At 69.0% G+C, this 21,205-nt stretch overlaps 2 protein-coding genes across 7 annotated transcripts; one reads left to right on the plus strand and one right to left on the minus strand.

Annotated features, from left to right (window-relative positions):
* Nucleotides 1–195: 195 nt before the first annotated feature.
* Nucleotides 196–13,397, minus strand: LOC141737234 (very-long-chain enoyl-CoA reductase-like). Of its 2 annotated transcripts, XM_074571889.1 has the most exons (12): nt 13,302–13,397; nt 10,554–10,604; nt 10,372–10,423; nt 8,981–9,025; nt 8,783–8,886; nt 5,569–5,684; nt 4,482–4,587; nt 4,123–4,195; nt 3,311–3,354; nt 2,278–2,336; nt 1,756–1,844; nt 196–305 (listed from the first exon to the last, which is right to left on the minus strand). In XM_074571889.1, exons 1-12 carry the CDS (start codon nt 13,314–13,316, stop codon nt 256–258), a joined length of 804 nt encoding a protein of 267 aa, XP_074427990.1. In that variant the 5' UTR covers nt 13,317–13,397; the 3' UTR covers nt 196–255. The 2 variants fall into 2 exon arrangements, with proteins under 2 accessions (XP_074427990.1, XP_074427989.1); XM_074571888.1 differs by lacking the exon at nt 13,302–13,397 and having other exon boundaries at nt 10,554–10,926.
* DNAJB1 (DnaJ heat shock protein family (Hsp40) member B1) lies at nt 10,863–20,339 on the plus strand. Of its 5 annotated transcripts, none has more exons than XM_074571884.1 (4): nt 10,863–10,951; nt 15,058–15,857; nt 17,276–17,844; nt 20,087–20,339. In XM_074571884.1, exons 2-4 carry the CDS (start codon nt 15,647–15,649, stop codon nt 20,315–20,317), a joined length of 1,011 nt encoding a protein of 336 aa, XP_074427985.1. In that variant the 5' UTR covers nt 10,863–10,951; nt 15,058–15,646; the 3' UTR covers nt 20,318–20,339. The 5 variants fall into 5 exon arrangements, with proteins under 5 accessions (XP_074427985.1, XP_074427986.1, XP_074427987.1 ...); XM_074571885.1 differs by lacking the exon at nt 10,863–10,951 and adding an exon at nt 11,005–11,284; XM_074571886.1 differs by lacking the exon at nt 10,863–10,951 and adding an exon at nt 13,422–13,528.
* The last annotated feature ends 866 nt before the right edge of the window (nt 20,340–21,205 follow it).

Genomic DNA, 21,205 nt, shown 5'->3' on the forward strand with positions numbered 1-21,205 from the left:
GGGACTTGGGCAGCTGAGGGGGGGGGGACAATAACCCCCGGGGGGGAAATACAGGGCCCGGGGGGGGGGGACGACATGGGGACCCTGGGGGAGACGGGGAAACCCTGGAGGGGGGGGGAACGACACAGGGGACATGTTGGGGGGGTGGGTGGGGAGAGACAGGACGTGGGGACCCCAGGGTGCCCCCCCCCTCCAATCAGGGTGCCCCCCCCCCCCCAAAAGGGTGCCCCCCCGGGTGGCCCCCCCCCCCCCCGCTCACCGGGCAGACACTGGGTCATGATGGTGAAGCCAATCCAGGACCCGACCTGGGGGGGGGGGGGCAGCACCCATTAGGGGTGGCAGCTCCCCCCCCCCAGGGCATTGGTGCCCCCCCCCCCCAGCAATGCCAGCCCCCCAGGAGGTGCCCCCCCCCCGCAGAGGTGCCCCCTCACCCCCCAGCAGTGCCCCTCCCCCCAATACCCCCCCAGCAATTTCCCCCCCCCCGAGCAGTGTCGCCCCCCCCAGTGCCCCCCACATGCCCCCACCCCCCCCCAGCAGTGTCACCCCCCCCCCCCCACCCAGTGCTGTCCCAAACCCCAAGTGCTCCCCCCCCAAATGCCTCCTCCCCCAAGGGCAGTGTCCCCCCCCCAGCTCCAGTACCCCCCCCATGCCCCCCCCCAGATACCCCCCCAGCAATGTTGCCCCCCCCGAGCAGTGTCGTCCCCCCCCAGTGCCCTCTAACATGCCCCCACCCCCCCCCAGCAGTGTCACCTCCCCCCCCCACCCAGTGCTGTCCCAAACCCCAAGTGCTCCCCCCAAAACGCCCCCCCCAGGGCAGCGTCCCCACCCCGTGCCCCCCACGTGCCCCCCACATGCCCCCCCCCAGCAATGTTGTGTCGTCCCCCCCCCCCCCCGCAGTGTCACTCCCCCCCCCAGTGCTGTCCCAAACCCCAAGTGCTCCCCCCCAAAATGCCCCCCCCAGGGCAGTGTCCCCCCCCTCCAGTGCCCCCCACATCCCCCCCCCAGATACCCCCCCAGCAATGTTGCCCCCCCACCCCGAGCAGTGTCGCCCCCCCCAGTGCCCCCCAACATGCCCCCACCCCCCCCCAGCAGTGTCACCTCCCCCCCCGCCCAGTGCTGTCCCAAACCCCAAGTGTTCCCCCCCCCCAAAACGCCCCCCCCAGGGCAGTGTCACCCCCCCCCAGTGCCCCCACATGCCCCCCCCCCCCAGCAATGTTGTGTCTCCCTCCCCCCCCAGCAGTGTCACCCCCCCCCCAGTGCTGTCCCAAACCCCAAGTGCTCCCCCCCAAAATGCCCCACCCAGGGCAGTGTCCCCCACCTCCAGTGCCCCCCCCATGCCCCCCCCCCCAGATACCCCCCCAGCAATGTTGCCCCCCCCCGAGCAGTGTCGCCCCCCCCCCAGTGCCCCCCACATGCCCCCACCCCCCCCCAGCAGTGTCACAGTGTCACCCCCCCCCCCCCCCCGCCCAGTGCTGTCCCAAACCCCAAGTGCTCCCCCCGCAAACACCCCCCCCAGGGCAGTGTCCCCCCCCCAGCTCCAGTGCCCCCCACATCCCCCCCCCCCAGATACCCCCCCAGCAATGTTGCCCCCCCCCCCCCCCCCCGAGCAGTGTCACCCTCCCACTGCCCTCAACATGCCCCCTCCCACCCCGGCCCAGTGCTGTCCCAAACCTCAAGTGCTCCCCCCCCCCCAAAACGCCCCCTCCCCCAAGGGCAGTGTCGCCCCCCCCCGCCCCCCCCAGTGCCCCCCCCCACCTCGTAGGTGTAGTTGGGGCAGGAGACGAGGAGGAAGAGCCAGGTGAAGGGGTTGCGGGTGGGGTACGGGATCTTCCGCGTCTTGGAGCCTGTGTGTGCGACCCCCCCCCCGGCACACGCGTGTCACCCCCCCACGCGTGTGTGTCCCATGTACCACCCCCCCCCACACACACCCCCCCCCCCGCCCAGGCCTCTGCCCCATCACGTCTCCTCCCTGAGGCCCCCCCCGCCCCGGCCCCACGCGTGCTCTCACACGCGTGTGCAGCGTCATGTGTGCCCCCCCCCCGCCCCCGCCACACGCGTGTGCAATCCAACACGCGCATGGGACACCCCCCCCCCCCCCCAAGCGGGTGCTCTCACATGCGTGTGCGGGGTCGTGTGTCCCCCCCCCCGATTCCTGCGCCGCCCGAGGAACACGCCTGGGCACCAGCACACGCGTGTGCGCAGCCCTGTGCCCCCCCCCCCCGCCCCCCCCAGCCCACGCGTGTGTGTGTGTGTCCCCCCCCCGCGGTGTCCCCTCACCGGCCGGGGCGCAGGTTCCGCAGGGCCACGTGGATGGAGAAGTTGCCGAGTTGGCAGAACTGGGGGGGGACACACACGACGTCGGGGGGGGGGCGCCCTGAGCTGTGGGCAGCACCCGGCCTCCCCCTTTCCCCCCCACCCCAGCTTGCCCCCCCCCCCCACCACCAGCACCCCACTGCACCCCCCCAGCCCACACAGCACCCATCTGCCCCCCCCCGGCACCCAACTGCACCCCCCGGCCCACACAGCACCCATCTGCCCCCCCCAGCACCCAACTGCACCCCCCCGGCCCACACAGCACCCATCTGCCCCCCCCCCAGCACCTGACTGCACCCCCCCGGCCCACACAGCACCCATCTGCCCCCCCCCCCGGCACCCAACTGCACCCCCTCGGCCCACACAGCACCCATCTGCCCCCCCCCCCGGCACCCAACTGCACCCCCCCGGCCCACACAGCACCCATCTGCCCCCCCCCCCGGCACCCAACTGCACCCCCCCGGCCCACACAGCACCCATCTGCCCCCCCCCCCGGCACCCAACTGCACCCCCTCGGCCCACACAGCACCCATCTGCCCCCCCCCAGCACCTGACTGCACCCCCCCGGCCCACACAGCACCCATCTGCCCCCCCCCCCGGCACCCAACTGCACCCCCTCGGCCCACACAGCACCCATCTGCCCCCCCCCAGCACCTGACTGCACCCCCCCGGCCCACACAGCACCCATCTGCCCCCCCCCCGGCACCCAACTGCACCCCCCCGGCCCACACAGCACCCATCTGCCCCCCCCCGGCACCCAACTGCACCCCCCCGGCCCACACAGCACCCATCTGCCCCCCCCGGCACCCAACTGCACCCCCCCGGCCCACACAGCACCCATCTGCCCCCCCCCGGCACCCACTGGGACCCACCCCAGCACCCCAATGCCCCCCTCAGCACCCCCCCCGGCACCCCAGTGTCCCCCCAGCGCCCACTGGGACACTGCCCCCCCCCAGCACCCCGTGTGTGTCCCCCCCCCATATGCCCCAGCACCCACCAGGAAGACGGCGAGCGCCAGCTTCACCTGCTCGTCACCGTAGGCTGGGGGACACGGGGGGGGGTGTTAGGGACACCGACCCACCCCCCCGGTGTCCCCCCCACAGGGGAGAAAGGGAGAAGAGGGGACATGGTGGGGGGTCAGGGACACCAACACCCCCCCTCGCCGTGGTGTCCCCCCCCAGGGGACAAAGGGAGAAGAGGGGACACGGGGGGGGAGTGTTAGGGACACCGACCCCCCCCCCCGCCGTGGTGTCCCCCCCACAGGGGACAAAGGGAGAAGAGGGGACACGGGACAGGGGGGGTCAGGGACACTGCCACCCCCCCCCCCCCCACCGTGGTGTCCCCCCCACAGGGGACAAAGGGAGAAGAGGGGACACGGGACGGGGGGGGTCAGGGACACTGCCACCCCCCCCCAGTGTCCCCCCAACAGGGGACAAAGGGAGAAGAGGGGACATGGGGCGGGGGGGTCAGGGACACCGACCCCCCCCTCTGCCGTGGTGTCCCCCCTACAGGGGACAAAGGGAGAAGACGGGACACGGGGTGGGGGGGTCAGGGACACCGACCACCCCCCCCCCCACCGTGGTGTCCCCCCCCCAGGGGACAAAGGGAGAAGAGGGGACACTGGGGGGGGGTGTCAGGGACACCTTTGTCCCCCTCAACAGGGGACAAAGGCAGAAGAGGGGACACGGGGGGGTGGGGTTTTCCCCCCCAACAGGGGACACGGGGGGGGGGGGCGTACAGGGGGGGCGGTTGGCGTGACAGGGGACAGGGAGGGTGACGGTGACGGGTGACGGTGACGGTGACACTCACCGGGGGGGGTGTACAGCGGGTGGTTGATGTAATAGGCCATCCAGGCGGCGAAGCCCCAGTAGTAGGTGCAGTTCTGTGGGGGGGGGGGGGAGTTGGGGGGGGGGTGGAAAGCGGGGGGGGGGGCGGGTTGGGGACAACCGAGAGGGGCCACCACGCGGTGGCGGCGGTGACACCTGGGGACAACCAGATGCCAGGGCCACCCCAGGGCGGGGGGGGGGGGGGGAAGAGGGTGGCCAAAGGGGACACGGAGCAGGGGACGGTGGGGGGGGACGACGGGGGGGGGGGGGGGGGGGGATGTGATGCGGGTGTCACCAAGGAGGGGACAGCGGGGGGGGAGGGGGGGGTGACGCGGGTGTCACCTTGAAGATGTTGCGCAGGGGCATGGTGCCGTGGGAGAAGCGGTGGACGAAGAGCGTCTCCAGCAGGCGCTTGATGTAGTGGAAGGAGTGACAGCCACACGCCAGGCTGGGGGGGGGACGGGGGACGGGGGGGGGGGGGGACACACACGACACAACAGGGGACATGGGGACACACCCCCACCCCCCCCCCACCAAGGGGGACACACACCCCATGGCTCCCCCCGCCCTCCCAGGACCCCCTGTCCCCGGCCGCGCTGGCTGTTGTCCCCCCGCTGGCCCCTCACTGCCGTCCCCGGGGGGGGGGTGTGGGACACTCCCCCCGAGCCCCCCCCCACCCCCCCGCCAGGTCTCAGGGTCCCCACTTCAGCCCCCCTGCCCCAAATCAGCCCCCCCCCCACATAGCCCCCCCCCCCCCCCCCCCCATCCTCAGCCCCCCAGAGAAGCCCCCTCAAGGTCTCAGGAGCCCCAATTCAGCCCCCCCGCCCCCAAACAGCCCCCCGAGCCCCCCCAGCACAGCCCCCCAAGTTTTATAACCCCCAATTCAGCCCCATGACCACCCCCCCCCCCCAAACATGGCCCAGGACCCTCCCCTCCACCCCCCCCAGTAGCCCCCTCCCCCAGTCTCATGACCCCCAATTCAGCCCTCCCCCCCCTGCCCCCCCCCCCCCGTCTCAGGACCCCCAATTCAGTCCCCCCCAGAGCAGCCCCCCCCAACTGAGGACCCCCAATTCAGCCCCTCAGGCAGCACCCCCCCGCCACATCTCACGACCCCCCCCAGTTCAGCCCCACCCTTTCCCCCCCGATAAGAGAACCCCCAATTCAGCCCCTCAGGCACTGCCCCCCCCCCCAACTCATGACCCCCCACTTCAGCCCCCCCGAAGATGTGGACATCCCATAACAGCCCCCCCCCAGGCAGCGCCCCTCCGCCCCCCCATGTCCTATGACCCCCAAATCAGCCTTCTGGCCCCCAAACATGACCTCCAGCCCCCCTGGGGCAACTCCCCCGTCTCCCAGAACCCTCCAAACCCCCCCCGAGCCCCAAAATCCCCCCCGAGCCCCCCAGGCCCCCCGGCCCCCCCCCACTGACTGGACGACGGCGTGGCGGCTGGCAGTGAAGTCGTAGCGGGGGCCGTAGAGGAAGGGGACGCGGAAGTAGAAGAGCAGGTAGATGAGCAGCGGCCCCGCGTACTCCGTCAGGAAGACCTGCGGGGGGAGGGACGGACGGAGAGATGGACGGGGGGGGGCACGCGGAGGGACACGGGGACACGCGGAGGGACACAGGGACACGCGGAGGGACAAGGGGCACGTGGATGGAGAGATGGACGGGGGGGCACGCAGAGGGATGAGGGGGCACGCGGAGGGACGAGGGGCACTTGGACGGAGAGACGGTCGGGGGGACAAGCGGAGGGACATGGGGACATGCGGAGGGACGAGGGGCACGTGGATGGAGAGACAGATGAGGGGACACGCGGAGGGACATGGGGACACGCGGAGGGACGAGGGGCACGTGGATGGAGAGACGGATGGGGGGCACGCGGAGGGACACGGGGACACGCGGAGGGACATGGGGACACGTGGAGGGACGAGGGGCACGTGGATGGAGAGACGGACAGGGGGGCACGCGGAGGGACATGGGGACACGCGGAGGGACGAGGGGCACGTGGATGGAGAGACAGATGAGGGGACACGCGGAGGGACACGGGGACACGCGGAGGGACGAGGGGCACGTGGATGGAGAGACGGATGGGGGGCACGCGGAGGGACACGGGGACACGCGGAGGGACGAGGGGCACGTGGATGGAGAGACGGATGGGGGGCACGCGGAGGGACACGGGGACATGCGGAGGGACACGGGGACATGCGGAGAGACAAGGGGACACGCGAAGGGACGAGGGGCACGTGGACAGAGAGACGGACAGGGGGGCACGCGGAGGGACACGGGGACACGTGGAGGGACGAGGGGCACTTGGACGGAGAGACGGTCGGGGGGACAAGCGGAGGGACATGGGGACATGCGGAGGGACGAGGGGCACGTGGATGGAGAGACAGACGAGGGGACACGCGGAGGGACACGGGGACATGCAGAAGGACGAGGGGTACGTGAACAGAGAGACGGACGGGGGAACATGCGGAGGGACATGGGAACATGCGGAGGGACACGAGGACACGTGGAGGGACGAGGGGTACATGAACAGAGAGAGACGGACGGGGGGACACGCGGAGGGACACAGGGACATGCGGAGGGACGAGGGGCACGTGGATGGAGAGACGGACGGGGGAGCATGCGGAGGGACAGGGGGACATGCAGAGGGACACGAGGACATGCAGAAGGACGAGGGGTACGTGGACAGAGAGACGGATGGGGGAACATGCGGAGGGACATGGGGACATGCAGAGGGACGAGGGCCACGTGGACAGAGAGACAGACAAGGGGACAAGCGGAGGGACATGGGGACACGTGGAGGGACAAGGGGCACGTGGATGGAGAGACGGACAGGGGGACATGCGGAGGGACACGGGGACATGCGGAGGGACGAGGGGCACGTGGACGGAGAGACGGACGGGGGAGCATGCGGAGGGACACGGGGACATGCAGAGGGACGAGGGGTACGTGAACAGAGAGATGGACGGGGGGGCACACGGAGGGACACGGGGACATATGGAGGGACAAAGGGCACGTGAACAGAGAGATGGACGGGGGGACACGCGGAGGGACACGGGCACGTGGACAGAGAGACAGATGGGGGGACACGCGGAGGGACATGGGGACACGCGGAGGGACGAGGGGACACGCGGAGGGACGAGGGGCACGTGGACGGAGAGATGGACGGGGGGACACGCGGAGGGACACGGGCACGTGGACAGAGAGACGGACGGGGGGACACGCGGAGGGACACGGGCACGTGGACAGAGAGACAGATGGGGGGACACGCGGAGGGACATGGGGACACGCAGAGGGACATGGGGACACGCGGAGGGACGAGGGGCACGTGGACGGAGAGATGGACGGGGGGACACGCGGAGGGACACGAGGCCACACGGAGGGACGAGGGGCACGTGGAGGGGCAGGGGGTGGAGGAGGTTGGGGCTGGAGGGACAGAGGGACGGACAGAGGGACACGGGGACGCACAGAGGGAGGCAGGGACGGGGACACAGACAGAGGGATGGGGGTTTGAGGGACAGAGGGATGGACAGAGGGACACGGGGACAGAGGAGTCGATGGAGGGGGACAGGGATCGACAGAGGGACAGACAGAGGGACACAGATGGACAGAGGGAAACGGGAACAGACAGAGGGACGTGGGGACAGAGAATTGGATGCAGGGGGACAGGGATGGACAGATGGATGGACAGAGGGACATGGGGACACGGATGGACAGGGGGACACGGATGGACAGAGGGACACGGAGACTGAGGAGTGGATGGAGGGGGACAGGGATGGACAGAGGGACAGACAGAGGGACACGGGGACACAGATGGACAGAGGGACACAGGGACAGGAGTGGGTGGAGGGGGACAGGGACGGACAGAGGGACAGACAGAGGGACATGGGGACAGGGGAGTGGATGGAGGGGCACAGGGACAGACAGAGGGACAGACAGAGGGACACGGGGACACAGATGGACAGAGGGACACAGGGACAGGAGTGGGTGGAGGGGGACAGGGACGGACAGAGGGACAGACAGAGGGACGCGGGGACAGGGGAGTGGATGGAGGGGGACAGGGATGGAGAGAGGGGTGGAAGGACAGAGAAGCGGATGGAGGGATGGACAGACAGAGGGACAGACAAGGACAGAGGGAGGGACAGAGGGATGGAGGGACAGAGGGGGGGACAACAGGATGGATGGAGGGACAGAGGGACAGAGGGATAGATGGTGGGACAGGAACAGAGGGACAGACGGATGGATGGTGGAACAGAGGGACAGACAGAGGGACAGAAGGAGGGACAGAGGGCGGGACAACAGGATGGATGGACGGACAGAGGGACAGAGGGACAGAGGGGGGGACAACAGGATGGACGGAGGGACAGAGGGAGGGACAACAGGATGGACGGAGGGACAGAGAGAGGGACAGAGGGATGGACAGAGGGACAGAGGGAGGGACAACAGGATGGATGGAGGGACAGAGGGACAGAGGGAGGGACAGAGGGAGGGACAACAGGATGGACGGAGGGACAGAGGACGGACAGAGGGAGGGACAACAGGATGGACGGAGGGACAGAGGGATGGAGGGACAGAGGGAGGGACAGAGGGATGGACGGAGGGACAGAGGGAGGGACAGAGGGACAGCTGGACGCCTCACCGTCACCCAGCTGATCTGGGCGCCCAGGTCGCGGAAGTAGAAGGTGGCGGTGGTGCCCACGGGCAGGTTCTGCAGCACGTCCTCGTCCTTCAGGGACCTGCCCTCTGCAGGGACACGCGCCCTGGTGACCCCCTACCCCGACAGGGTTGGGGACACCTTGGGGACACCTCGGGGACACCCCGTCGCGGTGGCACTCACTGGGGTCCAGGCGCAGGGACTGTCTGGCCGGGTACCACTGGGGATCTGCAGGAGAGAAGCGACGGCGTCGGTGGCACTGCGGGGACACAGGCGCGGTGGGGACAGCGATGGCACCGGGACAGGGCCCTCGTGACGAGGGGGGTCCCCAAGGCCCCATGATGGGTCCCCGGTCACTACGGGGACCTCAATGTCCCCATGAAGGGTCTCCAGCCATGACAGGGGTCCCCATGGCCGCAAGGCAGGTCTCTAGCCACAATGGGGGTCACCACAGCCCCGTGACAGGTCCCTGGTGACAATGGGGACCGTGGTGGCCCTGTGACGGGTCCCTGACCACAGTGGCAGTCTCCACAGCCCCGTGATGTGTCCCTTGTCACAGTGGGGGTCCCCACAACCCCAGGATGGGTCCGCAGCCGTGACAGGGGTCCCCGTGGAGGGTCTTCAGTCATGATGGGGACCGTGGTGGCCCCATGACAGGTCTCTGGTCACAACGGGGGTTTCCCAGGGACATGCGATGGGTCCCTGGTCACTATGGGGACCCCAGTGTCCCCATGAAGGGTCCCCAGACACAACAGGGGTCCCCACGGCCCTGGCAATGACGAGGGTCCCCACCACGCAGTGACAGGTCCCAAGCCATGATGGAGACCGTGATGGCCCTGTGATGGGTCCCCGGCCATGACAGTGACCACGATGGCCACATGATGGGTCCCTGGTCATGATGAGTGTCCCCACCACACCATCATGGAGGTCCCCATGGCCCCATGAACTGTCCCAAGCCACAATGAAGGTCCCCAAGGCCCCATGACGGGCCTGTGGTCACAATGGTGACCATGACGGCCCCGTGACAGGTCCCCAGCTGCAACGTGGGTCCGCATGGCCCCATGATGAGTCCCCAGCCACGATGCTGACCATGATGGCACTGTGACCAGCCCCCAGCTGTGACAAGGGTCCCCACCACCCCATGCTGGGGGTCCCCATGGCCCCGTGATGGGTCCTCAGCCACACTGAGGGTCCCCACGGCCCCGTGACAGGTCCCCGGTCACAATGGTGACCACAACGGCCCCGTGACAGGTCCCCAGCTGCCCACGAGGGTCCCCACCACCCTGTGATGGATCCCCAGCCATGACATTGACCGTGATGGCCCTGTGGCCAGTCCACAGGTGGGGACAAAGGTCCCCACCACACCATGATGGGAGTACCCATCGCCCCGTGATGGGTCCCCAGCCAGGCTGAGGGGTCCCCACAGCCCCGTCATGGGTCCCTGGTCACGATGGTGACCGTGATGGCCCCAGAATGGGTCCCCAGCCATGATGAGGGTCCCCACTGCCCCATGGAGGGCCCCCAGCTGCCACCAGGGTCCCCATCGGAGGGTCCCCATCCCTGTTTGTACGTACGGGCCTTGTTGAAGAGGCTCTTGATCTCGGCGATGGTGGCGTGGGGCTCCACCTGCGGACAACCAAGAAGGCGTCGAGGGGCTGCTGGGACACCCCCGCCTCAGTTTCCCCTTCCCCCACCTCCCCACCGAGGGGGACAGGGGACAAGGGGGAGGGGACGTCCCCCTCCCCTCTCCAGGTACCTTATCGAGGAAGCAGAGCTTCTCCCGCGTCCGGGCATCCAGGATCTCCACCTCGAAGAAGAGGACGGCTTTCTTCACCTTCTTGACGGGGGGAGCCTGGCGCCACAGCGCCAGGACAGGGGACGGGGACACCTGGCCCCCCTCGCGGGGCAACCCCGCTCCCTCCATGTCACCAGCCCCCAAGGGACGCCGCGGGGACGCCGGCGCGCCCAGCCGAAACCCGATCGGTCCCCGGGGAACTGCTAAATATAAACCTGGCCCCCCCCACCCTGGGGTGGCTCTTGGCCCTGGTAGCCCTGGAGGTGGCCCTGGAGGTGGCCACAGGAGGGACAGAGTCACCCAGCGCCCGGGAAGGGACAGGTGGGGACGGAGGGGACGTGAGCGTGGCGAGGGTGGAGGTAAGGCTTGACCCCCCCCCCCCCCCCGCCAACACCCCCAGGTCTCCAAGGTCCCCAAGGCCCTCGGTGGCACGAGGGTGGGGACAGGCCTGGCCGAAGCGCAGCCACGTGGCTGGATGTCACCCCTGGGTCACCCTGGGGAGGGACGGGCCTATGTCACCGTGCAACACCGTGACGGGGACAGGGGTCTGTCACCCCTGGAGAACACCACGATGGGGACAGAGGTCTGTCACCTCTGGGGACACCACGATGGGGACAGAGCTATGTCACCCTGTGATACCGCGATGGGGACAGGGGTCTGTCACCCCTGGGGACACCACGATGGGGACGGAGGTATGTCACCCTCTGCCACTGTGATGGGGACGGGGGTCTGTCACCCCTGGGGACACCCTGACGGGGACACGGTTACGTCACCTTGTGACGCTCCAACAGGGATATGGGTGTGTCACCTCTGTGACAATGGGGACAGGGGGGTCTGTCACCCCCGGGGACAGGGGACACCATGACGGAGACAGAGGTATGTTGCCCTGTGACACCCCAGTGAGGACAGAGGTCTGTCACTCCGTGACACCTTGGTAGGGACAGGGGTCTGTCACCCCTGTGACACCCCGAGGGGGACGCCAGTATGTCAAACCTGGGGACACCCCAAAAGAGACCGAGGTACGTCACCCGTCACCCCCCCCCCCCCAGGACACTCTGACAGGGACAGAGGGTCTGTCACCCCGTGACACCCCGATGCGGCGCCGGGGGTACGGCACCCCTGGGTCACCCCAACGAGGATGGGGCTCTGTCACCTCCGTGACACCATGATGGGGACGGGGGTGTGTGTGGGTGGGTGTGTGTGTGTCTGTCACCCTTTGGGACGCCTCGGTGGGGACAAGGTTATGTCACCCTGTGACACTCCAGTGGGGACAGCGCTGCCCTGATGAGGATGGGGTACGTCACCCCAATGGCGGGGGTGGGGGGGTGTCTCCCACCCCCAGGATGTGACACACACACACACACACCCCCCCCCTCCCCGCAGGGACATGCCAAATGAGGCATGAGGGTGCCCCGAGCGCAGTGACAGTGACAGCGCCGGGGGGCGGGGAGGGGAGGGGGGGGGGGGGGAAGGTTTATTTTGGCTCTTCCCGTTCCCCCCCCCCGGGGCGGCGACACCGTCACCGCCGAGCTATGACAAACATCCGCCCGCGGCCCTGGCGCCGCCAGCGGGACGGGGCCACCCGGGGGTGTCTCTGTGTGTGCGCCTGTCACCCCCCCCCCCCCCCCCCCCCCCGGTTTGTGAGCGTGGGGACCTTGGGGCTGTGACAGTGCCACAGCCGCCCCCCCCCCCTCTCCCGGGGGGGGTGACACTGCGGAGTTGGGGGGTGTGTGGAGGGGGGCGGGGGGGTACCATTGAGCTCGCCCCCGCCCGCGGGGCTCGGCAGGCTGCCCGACGGGCCGGGCAGGCTGGGGCCGGCAGCGCCGCGGGCAGGAACCGCCCTGCCAGCCCCGGCGCTGCCGTTCTCCGCGCCGCCCCCCCTCCCCCCCCCCCCCGCAACCCGCGGCGGGCAGGGAGCGGGGGCGGGGGGAGAGCCCTGCCGGTGCAGGCAGCCGGGCCTGTTATTTCCCCCCGACCCCCCCCCCCCCAACGCCATCACTGAGGAGACCCCCCCCACCCCCCCGGGGGCAACACCTCACTGTCGTCCGTCCGTCCCCCCCCCGCCGCGGGAAGGGTCCGTGGGCGGCCGCCACACCCGTTGCCGTCACCGGCGCCAACCACCCCCCCCCCCCCCCGCCGGCTGTTGCGACAGGGTGTGCTGGGCGAGGCGCGGCCACGACAGGCCTGGGCAAGGCCCGGCGGGATGGGCCCGGAGGGCGGCGGGGGGGGGTTGGGGGGTGGCTGGGCCCCGCTGAACAAGCCTGGGCCCCATAGAACCATCTCGGGGCCCCGCGGAACCATCCCCGGGCCCGTCGGACCGGGCCAGGCCTCACCGGAGGGACGAACCCGCGCCCAGGCCGCGCCCTGACACCCCCCACTGCGCACGCGCGGCCCCGACGCCTCCTGCTGCGCATGCGCGGACACCCCCCCGTGACCCCCCCCCCTCGTGCGCATGCGCGCACCGGGCCCCCACCTGAGGCGCGCACGCGTGCGCAGTGCCCTCCGCCCCCCCCCCAACCCCCGGCCGCCGCACGCAGGCGCAGTGTCCCGCCGCCGCCGCACGCAGGCGCGGTGTGCGGCCCAGGGCGCCCCGGCGCATGCGCGGAAGGGCGGCGGCGGCCCGCAGGGAACGGAGCGGGGTCGGCGGGGCCGGGGCCGGAGCCGTGAAGGGACACCGGAGGGACGGGGGAAGCGGGGCCGGGGCCTCACCTCGTAGTGCTTCATGGCCGCCGCCGCCGCCGCTCCGCCGCCGCCTACTCCCGCCTGCCGCCCGCTCCCCCCCTACGTGACCCGGCCGCTGCACCTGGAGGGCGGGGCCCGCGCCGCCGCCAATCGCCGCCGCGCGGGCTGGTGGCACGCAGCCAATCAGCGCCCGCGGTCCCGGCGGACACGCCCCCTCCGGCGCTCGCCTTCTCCCCGCCCCGCTTGTTTCCACGGTAACGGGAACGCCTGACAGCTCCGCGGCCAATAGGAAGCGGAGGCGGGGCGCGGAGTGACGGCGGAGGCAGCCAATGGGCAGGGGAACACCTGGAGGAGCGAGGCGGGGGGCGGGGCCTCGGGGGTGGGCGGGGCCTGCGGGGTGGGGTGACAGCACCGCTGGGGACGTGGGGACAGGGGGACAGGGGGACAAGGGACAGGGGGACGTGGGGACAGGGGGACAGGGGGACAAAGGACAGGGGGACGTGGGGACAGGGGGACAGGGAGCATATGGGGACAGGGGGACATGGGGACAAGGGACAGGGGGACATGGGGACAGGGGGACAGGGGGACAAGGGACATGGGGACGGGGGACATGTTGCAGGGGGACATAGGGGCAAGTGGACACGGGGACAAGGGGACATGGGACAGGGGGATATGGGGACATGGGGACAGGGGACATGGAACACATGGGACACAGGGACATGGGGACACCATGGGGACAGGGAACTTGGGGTCCTGGGGACATGGGGACGTGGGTATATGGGGGACATGGGCACATGGGGACACCATGGGGACACAGGGACACGGGACATGGGGACACCATGGGGACATAATGGGACGCAGGGGACACAGATGGGGGAAGGAGGGGACAGGGCGGGGCATGACGGGACACATGGGGACCCATCGAGGCATGGGGACACTTTGGGGCACAGGCGCTGCGTGTGTCCCCCTCCCCCCCAGGCTCTGCCCCAACGACCCCGCGTCCCCTCAGTGTCCCCGTGTCCCCTCATCCCCCTGTCCCCATGTCCCCGTCCCCACCGTGTCCCCCTGTCCCCGTCCCCGGCGTCCCGTGGTTCCTGCATCTCTGTGTCCACCCGTGTCCCCGTGTCCCCACCCGGCTGTCTTGCGGGTGTCTGCGCCCCGGGTGTCACCCGAACCGGGCACCCCTGTGGGGACATCGTTAGGGGACACGGGAGGGGACACAGGGGACACCCTGCAGTGACAGGGATGGTGGCTGGGGATGGCAGGACGGGGCGGTCACCCTGGTGACAAGAGACTATGGGTGACAGGGGCAGGGTGTCACTGTAGGTGACGGTGGCTTGTGGGCAACAGAGCTGTCATGGTGGGTGGCAGGGACAGCCACCCCCCGGTGTGACAGTTGCCATGGTGACAGGGATGGGCTGTCTCTTTGGGTGACAGTGGCCTGCGGGTGAGAGGGTGGTCACGATGAGTGACAGGACAGGCTGTCCCTCAGGGTGACAGTGGCCCTGGGTGACATGGAAAGGCTGTCCCCATGGGTGACAGGGACAGAGTGTCACTGAGGGTGGCCTTGTCTGTGGGTGGCAGGGTTGTCACTGTGGGTGACAGGGATGGGCTGTCCCTCAGGGTGACAGTTGCCATGGGTGACAAGGGCAGGGTGTCACGGAGGGTGGCAGTGGCTGTGGCTGACGAGAACAGGGTGTCGCTGTGGGTGACAGTGGGTGACAGGGATGGCCTGGCCCTCTGGGTAGCGGTTGCTATGGTGACAGGACTGCCATCCCGCCAGGTGACGGTTGCCATGGCGACGGGGAAAGACACCCGCAAGTGACGGTTGCTATGGTGATGAGGACAGCCATCTCTCCATGTACTGGTTGCCATGGTGACGGGGACAGACACCCCCCCCATCTCTACGTGTAGTGGTTGCCATGGTGATGGGGACATCCATGTCTCTGGGTGTCGGTTGCTATGGCAACAGGAACAGCATCTCTCCGTGTACCGGTTGCCATGGTGACAGGGACAGCCACGTCTCCAGGTGACGGTTGCCATAGCGATGAGGACAGCCATCTCTCCGTGCACCGGTTGCTATGGTGACGGAATCCCCCCCCCCCGTTTCCAGGGCAACGGGCGGCGGGGGCGGGAAAGGGGCGGGGCCTCCCTCCAGCCCCGCCCCCCCGGCAGCGCAACGCCTCCGCTCAGGCGCAAACCCCTCGCCCCCGCCCCCTTCTCCCCGCCCCTCCGTGACGTAGCGCGCCTTGATTGGCCCGGCGGCGGGGGGGCGTGGCGCGGCGGGCGGCGGGCTCTGGAAGGTTCCGGCGGCCCCTCAGTGAGGCGGCGGCGGGAGGCGGCGGCGGGAGGCGGCGGCGGGGCCCGGCGCGATGGGGAAGGACTATTACCGCACGCTGGGGCTGGCCCGCGGCGCCTCGGCCGAGGACATCCGGCGGGCCTACCGCCGGCAGGCCCTGCGCTTCCACCCCGACAAGAACAAGGAGCCCGGGGCCGAGGAGCGCTTCAAGGAGGTGGCCGAGGCCTACGACGTCCTCAGCGACCCCAAGAAGCGGGAGATCTTCGACAAGTACGGGGAGGAGGGTGAGCGGCCGCGCCGGGGGGGGGCAGGTGGGGGGGTGTCAGGGAGATGGGGGGGGGGGGGGCAGGGTGAAGGGAGGGATCAGAGTTGGGGGGGGTCAGGGTGCAGGCAAGGGGGGGGACAGGGTGAAGGGGGGGAGGCAAGCGGGGGGGGGGGGTCAGGGTGAAGGGGGGGGATCAGAGTTGGGGGGCATGAGGGTGCAGGCAGGCTGGGGGTCAGGGGGGAGCTGGGTGGAAGGAGGGGGGGATCAGAGGCCGGGGGGTGTCAGGATGAAGGCGGGGGGGACGACAGGCAGGTGGGGGGGGCAGGGTGAAGTGGGGGGAGACACAGGCTGGTGGGGGTGTCAGGGTGGGGGTCAGGGTTTGGGGGGGGACAGGGTAAAGTGGGGGAATAGGCCGGAGGGGGGCAGGGTGAAGGGAGAGGCAGGTGTGGGGGGGGTCAGGGTGCAGGCAGGGTGGGGGTCAGGGTTGGGGGGGGGGACAGGGTGAAGTGGGGGGATAGGCTGGGGGGGGCAGGGTGAAAATAGGGCAAGGGTTTGCGGGGGGTGGGGGTCAGGGTGACAGTAGGGGGGTTGGGGGGGGTGAGGGTCAGGGTGAAGGTAGGGTGGGGGGGTTGCGGATTTGGGGGGTGTGGGGAGGAGAGGGTGGGTGTGGGGCTGAAGGTGGGCTGGGGGGTGAAGGCGGGGGGGGTCCTGGTGAAGGCGGGGGTCAGTGTGAAGGCGGGGGGGGGCAGGTGGGGGTGTGGGGGGCTCTGGGGGAAAGACGGGGGGGTGTGACAGGCTGGGAGGGATGGGCAGGGGTAGGGGGGGGATGTCAGAGGGTCAGCGTGGTGTGGGTCGGGGGGGTCAGGGTAAAGGCAGGCAGCGGGGTTGGGGGTCTGGGGGGGTGAGAGGCGGCAGGGTTGGGGGTCTGGGGGGGTGGCAGACAGCGTGGGTGGCAATCTGGGGGGAAAGGGAGGGGAGACACCTGCGGGAATGGGGGGCGGGCGGTGGGGTGGGGGGTGGGGGAGCTTGAGGCGGGGGGGGTGACGCCTCTGTGGGGCTGGGGCCCGGGGGCTGCCGGGAGCCGTGCCGGGGCGTGCCGGGGGGGGGGTTGGTGGTGATGGATCCGGCTGGGCCTGTTGGGGCCTGGCCGAGGCCGTCAGCGGCGTCTGTCTGCGCCGCGTCCTCCGGCGCCCGAGCAGAACCGGTTCCCGCTCCCGGCGCTGGGGCCGCGCCAGACCGCCGCCACCGCCCGTCCGCCTGCCCCACGCCCGCCCCACACCCTCACCTGCCCCACGCCCTGCCCGCGTCTCGCCCCACGCCCTGCCCCGGCCGGTAACGCGCCAGGGAGCTTCGGCGACCTACCAGGGCCACCTCCGGTTTCCTGGGGCGGGGGGGCTGATGGGGACATCTGGGACACCTTCCCCCCCTTCTTTCTAGGGCTGAAAGGAGGAGCCCCGACCTCCGGGCCAGGGGGATCCAATGGCCCCACCTTCACCTACACTTTCCGGGGCGACCCCCACGCCATGTTCGCCGAATTCTTCGACGGTCGCAACCCCTTCGACACCTTCTTCGTCCAACGCAACGGGGATGACGACGATGGTGACGACGCTTTCACCGCTTTCCACGTGGGAGGTTTCGGTAGCGTCAGCTTCCCTCGGGGTCGAGGAGGACCAGAAGGTGCCTGCCGTAAGCAAGACCCCCCGGTTCTGTACGACCTGAAGGTCTCCCTGGAGGAGATCTACACCGGTTGCACCAAGAAGATGAAGATCTCCCACAAGCGTCTCAACCCTGATGGGAAGACGGTGCGTAACGAGGACAAGATCCTCACCATCGAGGTGAAGCGAGGTTGGAAGGAGGGCACCAAGATCACCTTCCCCAAGGAGGGCGACCAGACCCCCAACAACATTCCCGCTGACGTCGTCTTTGTCCTCAAAGACAAACCTCACGGCGTTTTCCGCCGGGAGGGCTCGGACATTATCTACCCGGCGAAGATCAGCCTCCGTGAGGTGGGTGGTCGAAATGGGTGGGTTCGTCAGTCAAGGTCTTGATGGTGACGTCAAGGGCGGGTTGGTTGTGGTGGTAGTGGTGGGGATGTCAAGGGCGGGTTGGTCAGGGTTTTGAGGGGAAGTCAGGGGCAGGAGGGGTCTTGGTGGTGGCGGGTTGGTCGTGGTCTTGAGGGGGAAGTCAAGGGCAGGTTGGTCTTGGCGGTGATGGTGGTGGGGATGTCAAGGGCAGGTTGGTCTTGGCGGTGATGGTGGTGGGGATGTCAAGGGCGGGTTGGTCGTGGTGGTGGGGATGTCAAGGGCGGGTTGGTCGTGGTGGAGACATCATGGGTGGGTTTGTCTTGGTGGTGGGGATATGATGGGCGGTTGGTCTGGGTGCTGAGTCTTGGTGGTGGGGACATCTTGTGACGAGTGGAGGACTGGGTGGTGGGGACGCAGGGGCGGTTGGTCTTGGTGAGGGCATGACGCGTGGTGGATCTAAGGGGGGACGTGACGAGTGGTTGTCTGGGCAGTTGGTCTTGGTGGTGGTGGGGTCATTAGAAGTGGGTTGGTCTTGGTGGAGGTGGCAGGGACGCAGCGGGGTGGGTTGGTCTGGGCGGTGGGGACGTGATGGGTGGTTTTCTGGGTGGTGGGAATGCAGGGGGCGCTTGGTCTTGGTGAGGACATGACGGCTGGTGGATCTTGCTGGTGGGGATGTCACATGGGTGGTTGTTTAGGTGCTTGGCCTTGGTGGCGGAGATGCAGGGCCTGGTAGGGACATAATTAGGTCTTGGTGGGGGTCTAGGTTAGGTCTTGGTGATGGGGACCAAGGTTGGTTGTCTTGGTAGCATGGACACAATGGGTGGTGGTCTGGGCAGTCGGTCTCGGTGGTGGGGACGTGACAAGTGGTTGTCTAGGGGGTGGGGATGCGGGGGGTGGTGGGTCTGGGTGGTGGGGACCAGGGGTGGTTGTCTGGGCAGTTGGTCTTGGTGGGTGGTAGGAACATGGTGGGGCGGTTGGTCTTGTTAGTAGAGGCATGATAGGTTGTTGGCTGGTGGATGTGGGTGGTGGGGACACGATGGATGGTGGATGTGGGTGGTGGGGGCGCGATGGATGATTGGGATGTGGCAGGTGATTGTCTGAGCCTTGGTGGTGAGGATGTGATGGAGAGCGGGTCTTGCTGGTGGGGACGTGATGGGTGGTTAGGCGGTTGGTCTGGGTGGTGGCGGGGACACGATAGATGGTTGGGTGGTGGATCTTGGTCGTGGAGGCACGAGTGAGTGGGCAGTCGGTCTTGGTGGCAGTGGGGACGTGATGGGTGGTTGGTCTGGGTGGCAGTGGGGACGTGATGGGTGGTTGGGTGGTGGGTCTTAGTGGCAGTAGGGACATGATGGGTGGTTGGGTGAGGGGTCTTGGTAGTGGGGCCGTGATGGGTGGTTGGTCTGGGTGGCAGTGGGGCCGTGATGGGTGGTGGATCTTGGTGTCAGTAGGAACGTGATGGGTGGTTGGTCTTGGTGGCAGTGGGGACGTGATGGGTGGTTGGGTGGTGGGTCTTGGTGGCAGTAGGAACATGATGGGTGGTTGGGTGGTGGGTCTTGGTGTGAGTAGGAACGTGATGGGTGGTTGGTCTGGGTGGCAGTGGGGCCGTGATGGGTGGTGGATCTTGGTGTCAGTAGGAACGTGATGGGTGGTTGGTCTTGGTGGCAGTGGGGACGTGATGGGTGGTTGGGTGGGGGGTCTTGGTGGCAGTAGGAACATGATGGGTGGTTGGGTGGTGGGTCTTGGTGTGAGTAGGAACGTGATGGGTGGTTGGTCTGGGTGGCAGTGGGGCCGTGGTGGGTGGTGGATCTTGGTGTCAGTAGGAACGTGATGGGTGGTTGGTCTTGGTGGCAGTGGGGATGTGATGGGTGGTTGGGTGGGGGGTCTTGGTGGCAGTGGGGACATGATGGGTGGTTGGGTGGGGGGTCTTGGTGGCAGTGGGGACGTGATGGGTGGTTGGGTGGGGGGTCTTGGTGGCAGTGGGGACGTGATGGGTGGTGGGTCTTGGTGGCAGTGGGGACGTGATGGGTGGTTGGGTGGTGGGTCTTGGTGGCAGTGGGGACGTGATGGGTGGTTGGGTGGTGGGTCTTGGTGGCAGTGGGGACGTGATGGGTGGTTGGGTGGTGGGTCTTGGTGGCAGTGGGGACGTGATGGGTGGTCGTTGTGTGGGTGGTGGAGCTTGGTGGCGTGGTCGTGACGAGCGGCACCCCGCACTCTCCTCCCCCAGGCCCTCTGCGGCTGCACGGTCAACACCCCCACCCTGGACGGCCGCACCATCCCCATGGTCTTCAAGGACGTGCTGAAGCCGGGGGTGAAGCGCCGCATCCCGGGGGAGGGGCTGCCCTACCCCCGCTCCCCCGACCAGCGCGGGGACCTCATCATCGAGTTCGAGGTCAAGTTCCCCGACAGGATCCCCCCGTCTTCCAAGACCCTCCTGGAGCAGATCCTGCCCGTCTAGCGCCGCCCCCCCCCCCCCCCCCCCCGCCTCAACCCCCCGCCCCCCCCCCCCCCCCCAAAACCTGGTCTGGGGGGGGCTTGGGGTGGGGTTTGGACCTTTTTGGGACCATGCCGGGGGTGGGGGGGTGGCGCGGCTCCTGCTGCCCACACCAGGTTCTGGGCTGAGAATGGCTCCTCAAACATCTCCAGTCTTGGGCGGGGGGGGGGGCCTTGGTGTCCTCAGCGTCCCCCCCCCTCCCCCCCCCCAACGTTGGGGGTCTGGCTGTGGTGGGGTGTCCTCATCCCCCCTGTCTTAGAGCTTCCGGGGGGGGGGAGCTTGGGGTGTCCTTGGTGTCCCCCTGCACCCCATCTTCTGGGTCTGGGGTGGGGGGGGGGGGGTTTAGGTGTCCTCATCCCCCCCCCAGTCTTAGAGCCTGAGGTGGGAGGGGGGGCCTTGGGGTGCCCCCCTTCCACCCCCCCCCACCCCATCGTGGGGGTCTGGGGGGGGTGGGGCGGGGTGACGGTGACCGATCTCAAGGCTTTGGGGGTCTTGAGGTGGCCTCGTCCCCCACCGTCTCGGAACTCTTGAGGGTCCCAGGGTGTCCTCATTCCCCCCCGCCCCCCCCCCCCCATCATCTTGGGGGGGTCTGAGGTTGGTGGGGTGTCCTCGGCCCCCTGTCTCAGAGTTTGGGGGTGTCCTTGGTCTTCCCCCCCCCCGATCTTGGGGGTCTGGGGCGGGGGAGGTGACCTCGACCTCGTGTCTTAAGGCTTTGGGAGTCCTGAGGTGTCCTTGTCCCTGTGTCCCCCCCCCCATCTTGGGGCTCCTGGTGTCCTTGCCCCCCCCCCCCCTTATCTGGGGTTCTTGGGGTGTCCTTGTCCCGTCCCGCCCCCCATCTCCACGTTCTGGGGG

Source organism: Larus michahellis, unplaced genomic scaffold (genome assembly GCF_964199755.1).
Source record: "Larus michahellis unplaced genomic scaffold, bLarMic1.1 SCAFFOLD_325, whole genome shotgun sequence".
Taxonomy (NCBI): Eukaryota; Metazoa; Chordata; class Aves; order Charadriiformes; family Laridae; genus Larus; species Larus michahellis.

Coding starts and splice junctions, on each gene's coding strand:
- LOC141737234 (XM_074571888.1), bottom strand. CDS start 10,721: ATGGAGGGAGCGGGGTTGCCCCGCGAGGGGGGCCAGGTGTCCCCGTCC. Junction 3,355..4,122: donor CCCGCTGTACACCCCCCCCG/GTGAGTGTCACC, acceptor CGTGTCCCCCAG/CCTACGGTGACGAGCAGGTG. Junction 1,845..2,277: donor CGGAACCTGCGCCCCGGCCG/GTGAGGGGACAC, acceptor TCGCACACACAG/GCTCCAAGACGCGGAAGATC.
- DNAJB1 (XM_074571884.1), top strand. CDS start 15,647: ATGGGGAAGGACTATTACCGCACGCTGGGGCTGGCCCGCGGCGCCTCG. Junction 15,858..17,275: donor CGACAAGTACGGGGAGGAGG/GTGAGCGGCCGC, acceptor CCTTCTTTCTAG/GGCTGAAAGGAGGAGCCCCG. Junction 17,845..20,086: donor CGAAGATCAGCCTCCGTGAG/GTGGGTGGTCGA, acceptor CTCCTCCCCCAG/GCCCTCTGCGGCTGCACGGT.